Source organism: Lepidothrix coronata, unplaced genomic scaffold (genome assembly GCF_001604755.1).
Source record: "Lepidothrix coronata isolate B3197 unplaced genomic scaffold, Lepidothrix_coronata-1.0 Scaffold107, whole genome shotgun sequence".
NCBI lineage: Eukaryota > Metazoa > Chordata > Aves > Passeriformes > Pipridae > Lepidothrix > Lepidothrix coronata.
In genome coordinates, this window is record NW_016690287.1 from 57,573 (window position 1) to 76,826 (window position 19,254).

The 19,254-nt window shown below is 38.8% G+C and overlaps 1 protein-coding gene across 5 annotated transcripts in view; it reads left to right on the plus strand.

Annotated features, from left to right (window-relative positions):
* The window catches only part of SLCO1A2 (solute carrier organic anion transporter family member 1A2), a 46,081-nt gene that overhangs the window by 17,170 nt on the left and 9,657 nt on the right, over window positions 1–19,254 (plus strand). The window contains exons 1-7 of one of the 5 annotated variants that reach the window (XM_017823993.1): window positions 9,151–9,179; window positions 12,905–13,003; window positions 14,015–14,156; window positions 15,648–15,780; window positions 16,656–16,762; window positions 18,648–18,794; window positions 19,115–19,213. In XM_017823993.1, coding sequence (XP_017679482.1) covers window positions 12,944–13,003; window positions 14,015–14,156; window positions 15,648–15,780; window positions 16,656–16,762; window positions 18,648–18,794; window positions 19,115–19,213 — 688 coding nt within the window. In that variant the 5' untranslated portion in view covers window positions 9,151–9,179; window positions 12,905–12,943. Of the gene's footprint in view, window positions 1–9,150; window positions 9,180–10,389; window positions 10,657–11,754; window positions 11,880–12,904; window positions 13,004–14,014; window positions 14,157–15,647; window positions 15,781–16,655; window positions 16,763–18,647; window positions 18,795–19,114; window positions 19,214–19,254 lie in introns of those variants that run through there. The other 4 variants (XM_017823994.1, XM_017823992.1, XM_017823990.1 and 1 more) reach the window with 4 other exon arrangements.

Below are 19,254 nucleotides of genomic sequence, written 5' to 3' on the forward strand. Positions count from 1 at the left end.
CTAAAATAGCTTAGGTGATTAGTGCCTGTTTCTTCTTTTTGCCTGTAAAAACAGCCCCGGGTGACTCGCTCAGGTATAGATGTTTACACTGTGGGTGTCTAAATGTGTGTGAAATGAATTCCATCAGGGGTGCTTTAACTCCCTTATGTGATCAGTGCCTGAGATTTAAGGTTGTCTCCCTCTTTCTCATATTTACCTTTTTCTTAGGCTATTCTTGACACCTGCTGGACAGCTGGTTCCCACTTTTAATGGCTGCTTTTCAATTCCTGAGTTTTACATTTGCTTAATAACATTAATAACACACATTAAGACTTTTGGTAATGGATGTATCTCTCCCATTTGTGAGAGTGACAAAGAGCCATATTACCTGTTGCTTGCACTTTACCAGCTGCTGTACAGCTGTGTAAGGCAGATGTCTCCAGTAAATTACATTGTTGCTCAGTTACCAGGAACTAGAAGTGTGTGACTATGTCGTGGTTTAGTTTGCCTGTTGTATCAAAAAAGAAAAGGAAAAGCTATAGGCATTCACTTAAATGTACTTATTTTGATTTTTTTGAATAAACCAGAAAGCATAACAGCAGCATTAATATACATCAGTGTAAATATTACCAATAATGAAACAGAATGGTGTGTGTCTCACAGCCTGTAGCTGTTACATGAGTGCAGCACAATGTTTCATGTGCACTGACAAAATTTGTTCATGTTTATAGCAATTTTATTAGCCTTTATAAGCCTTTGCTTCCTTCTAAATTAAGCTGCAAACCAAAAGTAAAGTATAAAAGTATAAAAAAGAGGTTTTATTGATAGTGTCAGCACCTCTGAAAAAGTCAAAGTGCCTTGTGTTTGAATAGCCAAATCTGAAATTAGAGGAATAAATCAACTCCCTAAACAGTTTTCTGCTATCATTTTATATGTCCTAGAATATCCAGTATTGACATTCCTGAACCTGGCTAGCACTACAAACTAGATAGAAAATCAGAGAGAGTCTAAAATTACACTAGACACTTATAATTAGGAACCTTGATTGTTCCCTAAATTTTTACATTTGGATGCCAAAGTCTGAAAATTTTGGCTGTAATACTCTCTCTCTGGTATTTCTTGCTTGGTGCTATGTTGATGAAGACTACAATGTTTGTGCTTTCTGGTGCATGGAGTTGTAATTGTAACTGCTTTGTTCAGATAGTGTTTCACCAAACAAGCTTTTGCTAGCACAACTTTCTTTGTTACTCCTATTCGGTGTGGGCCATTTCAGTGCTGACAAAAGTAGAAACAGCTCTCCTTGTTGATCCCAAAATCGATGTTAAGCCTGCGGAAGAAATATGTGAGAAGCAGCAGAGAGGTATGAGAAGGAAAGTTAATAATTTCTTCTGCAGTGGAAAAAACAGGTGATTCAGAAATGAAGGGTGACCACCCATGGAATTGACTAGGAAATGGAAAAAAGTAATTTGGATAGTTAGCAATATTTTAAAACTACTTTTATGATGTATTATATTAGTCAGCTCACACCACTGACAGAACTATGATGTAGCCTCAAAGAACTATTGCTAATGATTGCTCTGAGAATGAGCTCAGCAGTCTCTGCTGAATCAGTTCCTATAGCTGGGGATCTCCCAAGCAAGAGAAATAAACTCCATGTTTAGATCAGCAAAGTCAGAATTGACAGATCAGTGACTGATGAGTCCGAATTCCTAATGCCACTCCTACTTACAGTTTACAGAGTTTTAATTGCATGGCTTCCACCGGCTTGCATCCAACAACTTAACTTTGAATACAACAGTAGGTTTAACTTCTAGACTTTCTTTCCCCCTGTCTCTCTTCCAACCTGCTTCCAGAAGTATAAGCAAAAGCAGAACTCCCCTTTGGTTAGCAATGTCCCTTTCAAGGGCTCTAGGCAGTGCTGATGGTAAATATGTCATATGAAGTAGTAGCAGTGTTCTTCCTTTCTGGTAACCTAAGCCATCCATTGCTTCCTGCTATGATAATTCTCTAAAGTCACTTTGTATAGGAATTAATGTATAAAAAGGTATTCAGGTTTCAAAGACATTGGTGTAATTTATACATGCCACTACTGCAGCAGTATATAGAGTCCTCTAACATGTGTAGTACTCATATGTGCACTTCGAAGAAGAACAAAGGATCTCGCTAAAAGGAAGGTTTGGGGACTTCTTGAGTGCCTCCCTGTGGAGCCAGTGCAGTGTAAATTTGCATCCCTGTTCACTGCATAGATGTCTCCTTATGGAAGAGTCTGGAGTGACTATATTGAATTGTAGAATCATAGAATGGTTTGAGTAGGAGAGGATCTGAAAGACCATCTAGTTCCTACCCTGCTGCCATGTGCAGGGACACCTTTCACTAGACCCATCCAGCCTGGCCTTGAACACTTCCAAGGATGGGACAGGACATCCATAGCTTCTCTGGGCAACCTGTGCCAGTGCCTCACCACCCTCACAGTAAAGAGTTTCTTCCCGGTAACTAATTAAAACTCATTCTCTGTCAGTTTGAAGCCATTCCCCCTTGTCCTGTCACTCCATGCCTGTGTAGAAAGTTCCTCTCCAACTTCCTTTCAGGCTCCCTTCAGGTACTGCAAGGCCACAGTTAGGTCACCCCAAAGCTACAGAATGTGCAGAATGAACTCTCCCTCAATGCTCCTGTTAGGGGGAAAAATGATTAAGGGTTTAGGTATGTGTAGAAGTGCTGTTTCTGATTTCCTGAGTGTAACTGTGAGAATTCTCCACCCCTTTTTCCCCACCCCAGCATATTGTAAAGAGCACAGACATCTGTAGAAGGTACAGTGAGACCAGGAACCACCCTCCATGCTCCCCAGACTTATTTCACTGGAGGTGAATCCCTAGTAAACACGGGGCAAATGGAACCATTCTCCTGTAAGAGAAACAGCTGCTTTTCAAAAGAATCCTATACTGAATCATGTCAGCCCTTCCTATCTGATCCAGAGCATAAATTTTAACTAACTTTCCTTTTAAATTATCTCTTTAAATAATCAGGGTTTTTTCTTCCCCCTCCTCTCTCCCCCCCATCTTTTGCAAAGTGCAGCAAGAGAATGACAATCCGGTTTTGTCTTTCAGAAAGACTCTGAGCCTTTCAGATGATGCTGTCTTGACAGTTCTGCTATTAATAGTGGCATTTTCTCTGCTGTTTAAAAAGGAGAGTTGTGCTGAACTGAGAATCAGTCATGTTCGTAATTATTTTTCACTAAGAGCAAATGCAGTCTACTCACTTACGTAGGAGAATCTATGTTGACAATACCATGAAATATAAACTATTTATTGCATGTCATCACATGTAGCTGCAAAATAAGATAGCTTTTCTTTGAAAAGAAGTGCAGTAGGGCTGAATTTACAGTATGCTTGAATTGTTGTATGTGTGAGTGCAAGACCTGACCTTTTCATCCTACTTGGAGTTGAGAAAAGACTTTGATTAAGCACAAGGAACATGAATCAGTACATGAAATTGTCTCTCTACTGTAAGAAGTCATTAAAAATTCATTAGAAGTTCAGCATATGCATCTGAAAAAATATAGTGGATTTTTGGTCTGTTATGGCAATGGTTTTTACGCCAAATATTGATGTTATCATCCATTTAGCAACAAATCCACTCTAGCTGATCTTATCCTTGATAACAGAAAGCAAGAATGGTGTGGAAAAGTCAGCGTTTAAATGTGAGCTCTCACAAACATTTTAGGAGTTACAAGTGAGGTGGCTGGTTCAAAACATGGTGTTTTTTGCAATAAACTGTTATTGAATGAAATACCCAGTGGAAAATTGAAAGCACTGTATTATTGCAAGAGGGAAAAAAAAAGAGGCTCTGGAACGTGTTAGTCACTAACATACTGAAATGATTTCATATTAACACATATTGTGCCAATGAATGGTAAAGTTTTAATGGGACAAAGCTGACAATCATCTTATCAAAGCATTTGGTTTAGAAAAGAGCCTTGTGCAGAGCAGCAGACAAGCACATACTTCAGGACAAGTGTCTTTAAAATCCTTAGGTGTTGAATATGTACTCTTTATTTAAAATGAATACCTGGAACTCTGCTTTTGATTTCAGAGTGTTTTCTGTTACATAAACTATTGTTTGCATAGGTGGTCTTTTTTTTTTCTTTTTCTTTTCCTTGATTTATGGGATTCCTGCACATTTCCACTCTGGCTGCTGACTATGATTCTAGTGGATGTAGGCTTGATTTTTGTCAGTTTTCACAGAGGCCCTGTACCCCTTCCTGGTGCATTCCCATGGGCTGCAAATGGCTGGTTTAATTTTAGGGAGCTACCACATTGCCACAGTGTTCATACCTACTGGTGTTGTGTTGTTAAATGGAGAACGTTAACAATGTCATATATAATTTCATATCAGAAGAATATTTCATATAATTCCATGTAAATGAGGAGTTAACACACTTAAAATTATTTTATAAGCTGCCATAACCTTCATGGTGTTATGGGTCACTACAGCCCACTGCTTTGTCATATACCATCCTGTTGCCTTTTATAATACTCATAATAGTTTGTAGAAGTTGAATAAGCAATTGTTGAAAGAACCATAAAAATTATCAGTGTAGAGGTAAAGTATTTTTTATCAGAAAATCTTAAATGTACACTTATTTAAAGTCAGTACTTTAATTTTCATTGTCAAAAGAGGATGTGTATTTCATTCAACTTAAAGCTTTCTGAGAAAGAGCATCAGTTTTGGAGAATTCTGTTAAAACTTCCTGTTTTTTAGAAGTGAGATGTTTGTATCTAGGAAACCCCTTGCTCACAGGTACATGCGTAGGTATGTGCCTGATTCCCAAAAGATCCTCGAGATTCCACTCAGATGCTTCACCTTTTAGGATTGAGCTTTTTTAGGCAAGGCCACTATGTAAAGTGTACCTAGAAAGGCCAGGTGTATCAGCTTCAGGCAGTTTCTAGCAACTGGTATCCAGCCTGATGATACCTCTGCACACAAAGGGTATTATCACACATCAAAAACCTTTGGGACTTGATGGATAGTGAAAGTGAAATGAGATCAGGTTACATAAACCACTGATTGATGAATCATAGTTAATGTCATTCTTCTAGAGTAAAAGTCCCCAGAGAGACTTTGAAGCTTTGAACTGCCAGTCAACCTACAGTACATTTGTTGCTTTAACTTTTCTGAAAGTGTGTTCATGAGACAATATGCCTCGTTAGTGGAAAGCTGACGACCTGATCTCACAACAAATCCCTTTGTACTTTAAAGACGAGGTACTGCCCAAAAGTATATATTTAGGTTTTCAACCTTTTTTTTTTTTATGTAGATAATTTGTTCTGAAAAGCTGTTTTGACAATTGGAACATTTGTGTTTTCTAACATTTAAAACCAGAAGTTTATATAGCAGAATGTCTTCCAGACTCGTAGCAAATTTTACGAAGAATAAAGGATTTTATGTCTTCATAAGGTTTGCCACAAGACTAGAAGACATGAATGTTTTGCTGAAACAAAAGCAGAGCCCCCAAATCCATACAAGTGCAAATCAATGTGCTAAACTCCTTTCTTAAGGGAGAAACTGTTATGACAGTGTTGCTGGTTTAAATAAATCGTTATGAAAACAGACAGCAATAATGTTTTGCACATAGACAGTATTATCTCCAAGGTATGGATCTGAACGTTTGCTACAAATGACTATTTATTGTGTTACAGGGGAAAGAATTGAGATGAACATGAGTTAACAGGGATGTGTAGAGTCAATGGCAAAGCTGAATTTTTATTTATTTTGTAGCTGACATGTACTCTGTTGAGGTGAGAGGAAAGAAAATCTTACTGGAAAGTCAAACTTCACCTGAATTCAGACTCAAAACAAGCAGAAAGTTTTGTACCTCTCTGTGTTTCTGCATACACAGAGGTGACCATCACCCTACTTTCTTTGTTAAATGCAGATAGATGCTTCCCTACCTGGTTTGAGTAGATCAAGGTCTTACTTATTTGTCTCTTCACTGGCCAATATAATGAGACTTTATAGTTCCCCATGATTTACCTTAGTCTGGTATAACCACTGCCAAAATAAATACATTTTTGATTAAAGGAGGATCAGTTAAATTATTATATATTTCTCTATTTTGCATCCTTCTTCTCTTTCTTTTGAGAGAGTAGGTTCCCAAAATATCTTGGGAAAGTTTGGGGTTTTTTTAATTTATGCAGGTGCTGTGACCCCTGTGAGCAGGCGAAAGGAGACAAAAATATTGTGAAAGAGCCTGTCTTGTGAGGTTTCTACACTCAGTTTTGCCGGTCTGTTTAAAAGCTGAAATTTGCAGTGAAGCTCTTGGAGTGTGTACCCAGATCAGGGCACAACCCTGAGAAGAAAATTCTGTGTTGCCCTCACAAGAAATTCTCCCCGTTAGCCTCCATTTGACTGGAAGCTGTGTGGCTGTTCAACTACCAGAGCTGTGCCCTGCCAGAGAACAGGTCTCAGGAGACACTGCTGAGAAAAAAAAGTGGGTTTAGACATTGCTTGGATTGTGGTCCAGTTCTAAACTGGTGGGGGAAATGACAGTGAACCTCCTCTGTGTCATGACATTCTTATCCAGGTTGCCGTGCTACATCCTATGAGATGTGCAACCCAAGACTGCTGCAGTGCTCAGTTCTGTGGAGATATAGTTCTTATTTCCAGCTTTTCATGAATTAAATGTGATTATTTACAACTGGGAAAGAGCTACTTAGTCATTAGTGTTTTCCAAATAACGTGTGGCATTTACAGTGAGGCCAGGAGTGCCTTCTGTGTTTTCGGTAGGTGACTCATCACAACATATAACATTTGGACTGGGACCAATAATTGTACTTTGCATTTTTCACTGAGAACTTTTACTGCTTTTCATAGGAACACTGTTTATCCCTTTGAATTTCCTGTGAGTTTTCATAAGCAACTGTAAAGGGGTCTTGACCTTAGGCTGGGAAGCTGCTGGCTGACAGGCTTTTTAGTTCCTTGGCTGGGATGAGTAGATCTAGAACTACACTAGGAGAGAGAACTAGGATAGGTGTCATCTGACCTGATTTTTATCTGTCTAAAAATTAGTTCTTTAGACTAAGCTAGCTCTCTAGAATTTCAAATCCAAGGGAAGGAATAAGCACCTCTAGAGACCATTTCCTCCTACTTATTTTAGACAGCTGTCTTAAAATGGGATAAATTGCTCTCTGGAAGTATATGCCTCTAATGCCTATTGTGAGCATCTTCACTAAAACTACTTGCTAAGAATAGGGTATACCCTGATTCTGTACAAATACTTGATGCTTTTGAGGTATTTTCCTTATGTTGAAGCAGTAGAATGATTAGAGCTACCTCTCAAACAAAAGCTATGCAGACAGAAAAATATAGTTGTAGTCTCAGTTGCTCAGGCAGAGTGCTGATAGTGAACTTGGTGAAAATATGGCCTTGAGGAATCCCATGGAGAAGATGGGAATTCAATATGCTAAGACATCGCAGACTCTCTATAAACTTTGTTATCCATTAATTAATCACAACAGAGAACAATACTGAATTCCATATGTATTGAATTTTACATGAATTTATTGAATAGTTAGTTAGCTGTACATTTGTGAACATATGTTAATTTCATATATCTACTCCTCTTTTCTTTACAAGGTATTTAATTTGTACGTGTAGCCAATTATAAATCACTTAAACTGCATCTTAAAATAACCTCTGGGTTACTTTTTTCTGATATGGAGGTAAGTATTTAAAGTGAATTGTTTAGTGCCAAAGTGAATTTGGTGTTTACTTGGCTCAAAATTTTGATTTCCATTTTTTGTAATTCCTTTGCTGGGTCTGAATCTTCAGCCTCACTCACCCTAAGCTAAAATTATTGTTGAACAAAATAATGTTACAGAGACTGTAGAACTACGCAGTCCTGTATGTGGAAACATACTTTCTATTTCTAATTAAACTGTAAAAACGAAATCCTAGTACAAGCAGCCATCAGGTGTGATTTGGAGACCACCATGAGGAGAAAATGAAAGCAGTGCTATAGCTCTAACAAAATGCATTTTTTTCCTGAGGGAGTATGAGACTTTTCATATATTGGAAGCATGTTAATAGCTTTTTACTTGAGAATTTTTCTAATGTGTGAGAATTGAGAAGATACTATATCAGAAATTTGAAATTATGAACTTTTATTATAAGATATAACAGGGGAAAACACCTCACTGCACGGTCTGGTGCAGCACTGAGCAGATCAGGATCCTCAGCCACCAATTGTCTGTCAGGCATGAGCAGAGTGCCTAAAAAATGTTTCTCAGTACAGCAGTAGAGTTGTAAATTTGTGAGGCAACACCACTGTGCAACAAAAATGCCAAGTATCTTGCTGGTGTGTTGTTTTTCCCTCCCAGCAACATAAGCACACAGGGGATGTGGAAGTCCAGAGAGGATTTTCAGCAAGGTTAGAGCTCCCTTGGAAAGCTGAGAAACACTGCCCTGGAAGTTATGCTCAAAAGTCAGGCTTTTGTCAATCCCAATCCCACCTTCACCACACATTTTAGACCTTGAATTTACGTTGTGTGCATTAGTAGTTATTTCTGTGAGGGAGACAAACAGAAGTGTCAACAAGAGACTTAAAGTCACAAATGAAACCTGTCTCAGCACCAATACTTGAAGGTGTATCTACTGATTCTTAGACGTGATGTCTAATGGATTTAATCAGTGTCAAAGTATCTCTTCTTGTCACATTAGACAGAACTATTTATGCTTGCTCAAAATTGTCTCCAATTTTGCAACATCCAGTAATCACTAACACAAACTCATTCCCCTCTTCCCTTTTGACCTTGTGTCACCCTTTGATAGGACACCACCCAACCTGTAAATCTACACACTTATGTGGACTCTTAAAATTCCTTTCTTGCTTATAAGTGCTTTTGGATGTCTTCAGTGGGCTGGAGTGTCAGCATTTCATGCTCAGAGATCTGACACAGCTGTCAGATCTTGGCCATTTTTTTTGTTTTGGCAGGGAAGAGAAAGAGATGGGCTCAATTTTCCTTCTAAGTGCTCAGTCCATGTCTGTCACATCTGAGTGAGTACTCTAAAATTCACAGCTGAAAAAATTTGGCAAAGACACAAATTTGGCAGTAGGTGGACTTGGGTTAATTTTCAACAATGTAGATTAAAAGTCAAAGTTCAAATTGCAATCAGTCATTTCTTGGAGAAACTTTTTCAAAACTGTAAGTACCTAATTGTTTTACCATGAGAATATTTTCCCTTGTCTCAGCCTAACATTAGTGTAATTGCATTTGAGTAACAGTTTGAACTGTACCTAGTGAAACAAGATTTCAGAAAGCTTTTTGCAACCAGAAAAATAAATTAGGTAAAAGCTCTGCCACTATAACTGTTCTCTGCAGGGATACCTCATGTGATTTTTAATCCTGTTTGTAAATAAAACAAGGATTTAGCAGTTTATCCATATGACTAAGCTGAGCCAAATGGAAGATGAATTTTACATTCAAAGCAGGATGTCCCCTTGGGACTCAGACAAAGCAACTTGCAGAACATTGCATCATAAACTTTTAAATCAAGATATTTGTGTGGTTTTGTCCCTTTTATTAGTTAGCTAAAGTGAAACGTGGTTTAAAACCATAAAAGGTATTTATGGGTGTGCATGGGACAAATGGGTCCAAACTCCTGTCTCAGTGCTGGCCTGCCTGCTGTTGTCAGCTGCCCCAAACAAGCCTGTTTTGATCCACACAGGAAGAGTCTGGTTTGTTTTTAAGCCAACCTTGTTCAGCCCAAGTTACATGGGATGCTGTACATCACACACACAGCTGCTTTGTACCTCTGGCCTGTGCTGAACTGTCCACACTGTGTGTGTCAGTTCTTTGTGCCCTCGGCAAAGTGGGTGTCTTTTAGGACACAAGTCTTCTCATCACCCCTCTGCCTTTCTGGTTGCCTGTGGAGATTTAAATAGTCCAGTAGTGGAGATGGCTGGAAGAGGCAGTTGTGGTGTCACTGCTGATTTCTTAGCCTGCCACAAATATGTCACCAACTCAGTGCAGAAGCAGAAGGAGGAACTTTACTGACCTCTGAAGTTTCAGTGAACTTTGAAGGCTTGTGAGTGGGATTCAAGAGCAGGTGTTTACATCATAGCTGGTAGGTCAGTCAGAACCTGAGGGCAAACTTTTGTGTAACTATATAGTTTTACCTGGCCTGTTCATATTCCTCAAGTGATTTGTTACAAAACTGTCACTCTGTGACTATCCTAGTAGCATAAGCTGTCTCTCCTCTTGCTGTTGGCTAAAAAGATATTGATGGATGTGCACTGAAGGAGATTCCCTACAACTCTGCTGATCCTGGGAGTCCAGCTGTGTTCGGGGCTGGCCTGGGCAGCTCAGGTTAGGGCTTGAGACCACAAATATTTGAGGTGACATAACACATCACTGGTGCTCAGATGTTTTGCTCTCTGTCCTTTCCTACTCTGCTTTCGCCCCCACTTTCTCCTCTCTTCTCATGTTCTTGGCTCCACTTTCCTGCTCTTTTGCTTGTGTGGGTCTGACACCTGTTGAACTGTTCAGTGGGTCAAATCAGCTCACTATCTGAAAAACAATCTTTTTGCTGCATTAACTCTCTGCTGCATTAACTTTTTGCCTGTTTAATGAGTTAAAGAGGTTTGCAGATGAGTCTGAAGAGCCCAAGAGTGTGAGCAAGGTAAGCAGCAGGAATGTACAATGGAGGGCATGTAGATGGGAGAAGGGAGTGGGAACACTGTTGGTTCATCTTTAGATACAGAAATAGTGGTTTAAATTCTAACCTGGATTTAAAGTGTGGTGTAAATGTGCCTGAGCTGAGTTATGCACCTGAGTTATGCTCTCTGATAATCTAGGCTGTTTGTGTGGGTTTCAGTTCCATTTGACCAAGTGTGATTAAAAAAATGTTATAAAGCTAGCAAAAACAACCTCAGGAACAAAACTGGAAATAGTGATTCTGTCTGTTTTGTTTTCCAATTTCTGACCTCAATAATTATCCCAGTAAAAAATGGATTGAGATGCACTTTTTTTTCCTACCATAATTCATGCTTTGAGGGAAGGTAAGGCAAAAGTAAAGGCAAACATGGCCTTTTTGTCCTCTGTAATTGTATGAGGAGCAGTTTCTGATTCACCACGACAAACTTGGGCAGAGGTTGCTGACTGGTATCTTGTAGCACCAGAAGAGAAAGCATGCAATTAGCCAGATGATGTTCCCTGTGTATGTTAGAGAAAAGCAGGGACTGGTATAGTAAGGGGAAGAATCCCATTTCAAGCTCCTAGGAGCAGAAGAGGACAGACATGGGGGACTGCTATGATGTTTTGGCATCACTGGTGGGCTCCACTCTGAGTAAGGCAGTATTTAGATAATGCATAAACATTTCTCTGGGACATAAACTTCTATTCCAAATTGCAAAGAAAGTGCAAAGCTGCATAAGCACAGTTTAGTCCTGTGATTGAACACAATATGTGTAAGCAAAGCAGAAATGCAAACTATGTATATATCATGGCTAATTGTCTGAGATGCTGACCACCTACAATTAATTGTGAAGCGTTTCCAGGAATGCTGTAATAAAGCATTACACTTTTAGAGACTGAAAATAGAGAAGGCAGCTATAGAAGGAGTTAATGCCCGTGAATTTGCTAGGAATTGAGTTAGTTAGGAAACACATTTGAGAGGATTAACATTGTTGTAGAAATTAATGTTTGAAGAGATTGACCGGGAGGGTGTTGGGTTGGAGAATGTGAAAGGCAATTCAGTCCTCTTGGTGGGCTTGTCAAGTTTGCTTCCCAGCCATGGCTCCATGAAGCAGAAAACACAGCAAAGAGCTGCTGCAAGATCACACTTGGAAAGGGTGTCCAAGACAAAAAAAGAGGAAATTAGCCTGTATGCATCCTGACTATAAGGTAGGGCTCTGACTTGCCCTGGTTTTGTTCAGCTTACCCTATCAGGCAGCTGGGAACTGTATCGAATAACTTGATTTAATGAAGTCTTCTTAGAAGTCCTTAGAATGAAATCTGTTTAACTCATTGTGCTAACCCTCAGGAAAAAAAGAGAGAAAACATACTAAATTACAACCCAGACTTAATTGTGCTTTTGCAGGTAAGTATATCCGAGTCCCTGGAATATGTTGCTCTTTGAACACATTTTTGGAATATAAGTAAGATGTGTAAGAAAGCAGGTGGCTTAGCATTACCAGAAGCTCTAACCATCAAATCAAGGTGGACATCACTAAAAGGAGGCAGAAAAACAAAGAGGGATATTTTTGCAAGCCTTGGGAGGAAAAGCAGAATGGAGTCTGTTTTGTTTCCATTCAGAACTTAAGTTGGTCTGGCGGTTTTGGTTTTATTTTGTTTCCCTCTAATTTTAATGCCAAGAGATTAATCTCCAATAGAGTTTCTATTAAAAATTAACAAATATACAGTGATGCCAGTGGAAGAAGAGAGGGCTCAAAAGAACACACAGAGCAGAATTAAATGTCTTTTTTATGGCTAGCCAGGGCAGGGGTAGTAAATAAAGACCGTGGAGACAGGTATACATCAGTCAAACATATAGGTCTTTGTAGTTCTGTCTGCCACAGTGGTCAGTGCCAAATGCTTGTGCAGAGGACTGAAAGGCTGTGTTCAGACTTGCCCTCAGAACATCTCTTTTCTCTGTTCTTTGCTCTCTGGTTGTACGCTGCTGACAGCTTTCAGTGTCTGATGAGACATAACTGGCTGTACATTGTTGACTTTCCCATATCAAATTATCTTGATTAGAATGAAGTTTATGGGCTCGTAGGTTTTGTTGGAATCTGGTTTGCAATTATTTAAGGAAGATGCTCAAATATCAAATCTCTTGGAAGGAATCTTATTTTTTTGGCAAACATGGGACATAATTTTTTCTTCTTTTCTCTCGTCTTTTTCAACACTGTAATGGGATCATTGGACAGACTCAGAAACAGACACTGGGAAAAATTAAAAAAGGCAACATGAAAGAAACTGAGAAGCCACGTGCAGAGGACAAATTCTGTTGCATTTCCAAGCTGAAGGTACAGAAATATTTTAGTGATTTTGTAGGAATACACACCTGTAATTTCTTGCATTTGCAGTGGTTTGGTGGAAGTTACAATCTAGTCTAAATGAATGAATAAGCTGTTTCTTTTCTACCCTTAATGCCCTGATCAAGGTCAAACAAGTCTGTAAACAACCATGTGTTGCTTTTGCTGTCCCTGAACTTTGGAGTTGTGGTCGACTGCTGCTTTGAAGCCCCACCTCTGACTTTGTGTAATCCCCCCAGTCTGACATGTTTACCATTCCTTCTAAAACTTGTTAAATGAGCCTTACTGGTTGTGACATGTCAGTAAAAATTGGCTGTTGCTGTATCTTGGATTATTTGAGTTGTCAAGAAATGGTATAAAAAACTTGTAAAATATCTTGTTTTTCACAGTAATTCAAAGCCCAAATACACTACTTAAGCTTTTTAGCACTTGCAGGAGATGTATTTAAAGATACTATAGATTTAATTTTGTAAATACCGTTTATTAAAAACCCTAAAGTTAAAAGGATTTGAATATTAGTGCACGTATTCATATTATTTTTTTTTTTCCTGACAATTGCTACTAATTGTCTTGTAAAGAGTCAATGTCTTTAAATAAAAAGACACTCTTTATTCCTTCTGTTTAAAATGGGCTCACGACCTGTGCTGAGATGGATTGAGTAATTTGGCCAAAGGAAACAGTCTTAATTCGGCAAGTAATTTGTCATTCAGATGAGCAGAGGATGGGAAGGTCTGTGCACCCTGGTCTTTCAGTCCTGCAGATGGCAATCTTGCAGCAGGCACAGCCTGTCTTGGCTGGGGAAGTGGGGCTTGAGGTTTCCAAAGACAGTCTTGTCAATGGGAGCAGGCGAAGAACAAGGATGTACGATGTGGATGCAGGATAGATGACGGGATTTACACACAGAGGAACACTTTTTTTGTCCGGAAGCACATTTTCGGTGGAGAAAGTGGAATATTCATAAATGTATAATTTTGAGTTCTTTATGCATTCTCCTCTTCCCAGGTATTTCTGCTGGCACTCTCACTTGCATTTCTTGGTAAAACCATGTCCGGTGCTTACATGAACAGCATGTACACACAGATAGAGAAACAGTTCAATATCCCAGCTTCTTTGGTGGGGATCATTAATGGAAGCTTTGAAATTGGTAATCTCTCATTTTAATATTTCTTATTATTTGAAAATATGATAATTTGTTTGAATGTGTATTAGTGACTCATATCCTTCAAATCTCTCAATTACTCTAAGTGTCAATAGTGGTCAACTCTGTCCTTCCTTTTCAGCTAATACTTAACCATTTATTGTCTTGGAAACTAATAGGACAGCTTAAATGAGGAAGTTTAGTATTAAAAAGTAGTTCAGCTAATTTCTGCACTATCATAAGATATAACAGAGCAACTAACAAAATAAACTACTTTAAGAGCTTTGTATTGAATCTTTCTGAACAAAGCAAAAAGATTTTATAAGCTTCGTTAGAATTTTAGGTCACATTTAACATTTTACAGTTCTTTTAATGAAAGTTGGCTGGAGTGGATTGTGGATCCTTAAATTCAATAATATTTCAAGATTTTGTACCCCTACAACTGTACCTGCACAGAAAGTTTCCAGTTCTACTTTTAGTGCCCCTTACCTTGCCTATTAGTGAGTTTTTTGCCCAGTGACATGAAATGGCCAAGATTAACAAAGTGGTACGTAAAAGGCTTATTTTAAGTAAATTATCTGCTCATATGAACTTGTTGAACGATCATGATAATATTTGAAATTATTAAGAGACACAAGTGACTTATTAGGACTGTGTAAATACACATCTTGAAGTCTCATTCGAGGAACTGGTTAAATACAGTCTGTTTAGCAATCATACATAAAAAAGGTATTATCTTCTTTCCCAGAATAATGCTTATCACTCAGAGACATGATTTTGTTCTTTTGACAAAAAGATCACAAAATTAGTAGGTGTGCAATTACTAAATTGCTATTTTTATGGAGACTGATTCATAATATGAAGCTCGATTCTTTTCTTAGTTGCATAGCAAAAAATGAAGAAGGAAAAGATCAACTGATTCTGAAGTGAAAGTAGAGGAGAGGAGAACAAAGATTTTTAGCACATTTGTATTTTTAATGTTGCTAGGTACAAAAATACCATTCTTTAAAAAATTCTTCTCAACTACTCAAGTTAATATTAAATTATTATTCCTTTTTTTCCCCTGTAACTATCATCGTGTGTTTATTATTTTCAGTACAAAAGTAGTTGGAGGTACATTACAAAATAGAGTATCTTGGGGAGAATAACTTCCTAAGTCAGCTGCTACTCTGCAGCACTTGGGCCTGGTCTCTATGTAAAGTAGTGGGAAATTTCTTTTCTATGTAGGTGCAGTCAAAAATCTCTCTCACTGTGATCCCTCTTCCATTCTACCTTCTGTTCTCATGTTCTTTTCATGTGATGTAACTCGTTCAAAAAAAGATCACACGTGGCAGGGAATTACTGCATCATGTAGGCAGTTCCCTGTCTAGTTACAGTTTTTACAAGACAAGAAAAGAAACAGATGTTGAGCTTACAAGGTACACTTAAATTCCTGTTGCACTTTAAAAGATCTGTGGAAGCCTTGCTTTGTAAAAGTGAACCAGGTTCTTTTTGCAGGTAACTTGCTGCTGATAGCATTTGTGAGTTACTTTGGAGCAAAGCTTCACAGGCCCAGAATAATTGCTTTGGGCTGCACAGTTCTGTCATTTGGATGTCTTTTGATATCACTTCCTCATTTCCTCTTTGGAAGGTGAGTATTTCGCTTAGCTCACAGCAGCTTCTGCCATCCTCACTTGTGTTAATCCATGACTCTTTCCACAGTGTTGCTTACTGAGAGAGACATTGCTGAGCATGGGTTCAATGTGATAATTACAGAGCAGCTTGGTTTGTTTTGCTTCTGAGATGGCTTCAAAAGTCAGTCATCACTTCCCAAGGAGAGTCCCCCCTCTGTTTGGCACCTTCCCTTTCCCTTGCCTTCATCCTGGTGCTACACCTTGTGTGGATTCTCTAAAGAAACAGTGGGCTGTGATACCAATTACATTACCAGCTCTTATCTACTTGGATGGGCAATGCAAGATGATTTTTAAAGATATCTTTGGTCTGGGGCCTGAATGGGAGATCGTAGCTATGTTGTCAAAGCCTTTACAGAGCATAATGATTCTTCAACTACTTTTTCATGATGTTTGATTGGCTTAACAAAATAATAATGTAGGCTTGTCTATTTTAATCAGTGAGATATTTTTTCAGAAAAGAAGATCCTCTAATCTTTCTATGTCCAATGTGGTATGACTGTGACAGTCTTGGTGATACCCTCTGCTTAGGGTGTAAATTGGATTAAAATATAAGAAAAGTAGGAGATGATATGGGAGATTTCATTAGTGTGGTTCATGACAACTCCTGAAGCATCTGTTACAAGATTGCATTAGAGACTAGATAAGAGTCTGGGTAAAACATTTTCTTTGTTTCTGGCCTATTTCATTACTGAATCTCAGTTAACTTTTGACATGACTTTCCTCCTTCCTTATAGCAACACGCTCTTCTTATAGGTAGCTCCACTACAGACATACGAGGTGGTGCCCCTGTATATCTTCTTAACCTGTACATGCTTTCCTTTGATTCAAACAGGTATCATATTGAAAGCAGCATTTCACAACGGGAAAACTTTTCAGTGATGCCCCTATGCCTTGTTAACCAAAGCTTGTTCTCTTTGCCTACAGAGGAGCCTTCAACAGGTATGACTCTTCTTATGTCTGCTAATACATTTTCCTCAGTTTTTATAGTGTCTAAGTAAATAGATTTTTATTTTTATTAGCAGTTGTTTTAGGGTCCTGCTTTTGGTCAGTATTTTTTGCAGGCGTGAAAACTAGAGACTGGGAAATTTCCTTACCTTTGTGTTTCTTTGTTCTGTGACTCCAGAGCTGTAGCATTTTTTTCAAGCAGTTTTCACAGTATCCAAACAGCTCAGTTAACATACCTGGAAGTCACTTTGGGAGTCTATAACACCAGGTTATTTTCACAAATATTCTTCTTTTTGACTTGAAAATACTGTGATACTGTGAGGAGGCGGGAAATGTATTTGGACAATATGTAAAAGGCATCAGGATTCTTTTTTTTGTACCACACAGGAAATAAAAGAATGAGAAATAGACGTAGAACTAAACACAGATCTTGCTTCCTTTTAGAGGAAAGAGAAATTTTTTTCAACTAGGCTAAAACTTAATTGTGGGCCTGAACACAACACTGATTCTAATGATTGTGCACTAGAAATGTGCATATAAAGTGAAAACTACTGTGAAGTCAAAAGGCTCAGAGGGAACTACTGAATGATCACACACAAAATTCTTACAGTGAGGGTGGAATTAATCTCCTGAGTCCACAAAATTCTCACACTGAGCATGGGATTAATCTTTTGAGTATATGGAGTATACTTGGGTAAGATGATTGTTTCCCTATTAGTTTATGGACAAGCAAGACTGTCATGTTCATATATCTGAGTCCATCTCCTGTGTGAAGCAAAAACTGGATTGAATTCGACCACACCTGCATGTGAGTTGCTTCACCCATGTTTTCTGACAGCAACCTGACACTGACACAGGAGATCCAGACTTGATCTCTGGTCGGTAATACTTTCACTTAGAAAGTCATCAGTCGCTGCTGACCAAGCTCATTTTTATTTGTTAATGAATTGGCACTGAGAAATTGAAGTATCACAAAGCGGGAGAGAACGGTGGAATCTGAAGCAGATTTGGTGAGAGTGCTTTCAATCCCATCATTCAGATTATTAGAAGTATCAAGAAGTATCAAGAAGTATCCTGGGTTGCATCAAAAGAAGAGTGACCAGTAGGTCAAGGGAGGTGATTCTCTCCCCTTTATCCCACTCTCATGAGACCCTACTTGGAGTACTGTGTCCAGATCTGGGGCTCCCAACATAAGAAGGACATGGAGTTGCTGGAGCAAGTCCAGAGGAGGCCACAAAGATGCTCAGAGGGCTGGAACACCTCTGCTGTGAAGACAGGCTGAGAGTGTTGGAGTTCAATCAGAAGAGAAGGCTCCAGGGAGACATTACAGAATCCTGCCAGTACCTAAAGGGGGCCCATGAGAAAGCTGGAGAGGCTTTTTTACAATAACAGGTACTGATAGAACAAGGGGGAATGGCTTTAAACTGAAAGAGGGCAGGTTTACATCAGATATTAGGAAAAAATTCTTCCCTGTGAGGGTGGTGAGGCACTGGAACAGGATGCCCAGAGAAGTTCAGCCAGGTTGGATGGGACTTCAAGCAAGTTGTTCTGGTGCAAGTTGTCCCTGCCTATGAGAAGGGGATTGGAACTAGATGGTCTTTAGAGTCCTTTCCAAACCAAACCCTTCTATGATTCTATGATTGCCAGGAGATTGGACAAGGTATGGCACGGAGAGGGAAGGGATTTAAACTCTGCTTCAGCAGGTTCATCAGCTTTCTCCAGTTTCTGAGCCTTTCAAGTACTGTGACCAGGTATTTAACTTTTTTTATAGGGCAGGCCTACCCCTCAAAGTTTAAGCTGCTAGTCAATTCCTTGTCTCTAGATTTTGATTAATAGTTAGAATTAAAACATTAATTATGACTTCTTATTTTATTTACAGAATGTGAAAAAGAGCCTGGATCCTTGCTGTGGATATTTGTGATGGTTGGAAACATAGTGCGAGGAATGGGTGAAACCCCCATCATGCCTTTGGGCATTTCCTATTTGGAGGATTTTGCCAAAGCAGAGAATTCACCTTTCTACCTGGGTAAATCTGCCCTATTGTGATAACTCCCCTCCCCCAAACAAACACACACATAAACAAAAGCAAAAGAAAGGATTGTTATGACTCCCTTCAGTCCAGTAAAGGAAGAGAAAAGACAGTCATTATTGCCTGATCAAAATAATACTGTGGAATATTTAACTAGAATATTGTAGAATTTAACTAGAGATTACCTTCTTGAAGTGGGCCCATTTTTAGACACAAATGCCTTTCCAGTACAGCTACCCAAGAGATATGTAACAATTCCAAGAAAATAATTATGTCTGGGTTCTAATTTGGTATGTTTTCTCTTTTTCCTACTCTAGCATGTATACACACAGCAACTGTAGTTGGCCCCTTCCTTGGTTTATTGTTGGCATCATTCTGTGCAGAACTGTTTGTTGATGTTGGATCAGTAGGTCCAGGTAAGGGCTGAATATATAAAATCTCATATATAAATCTGTAG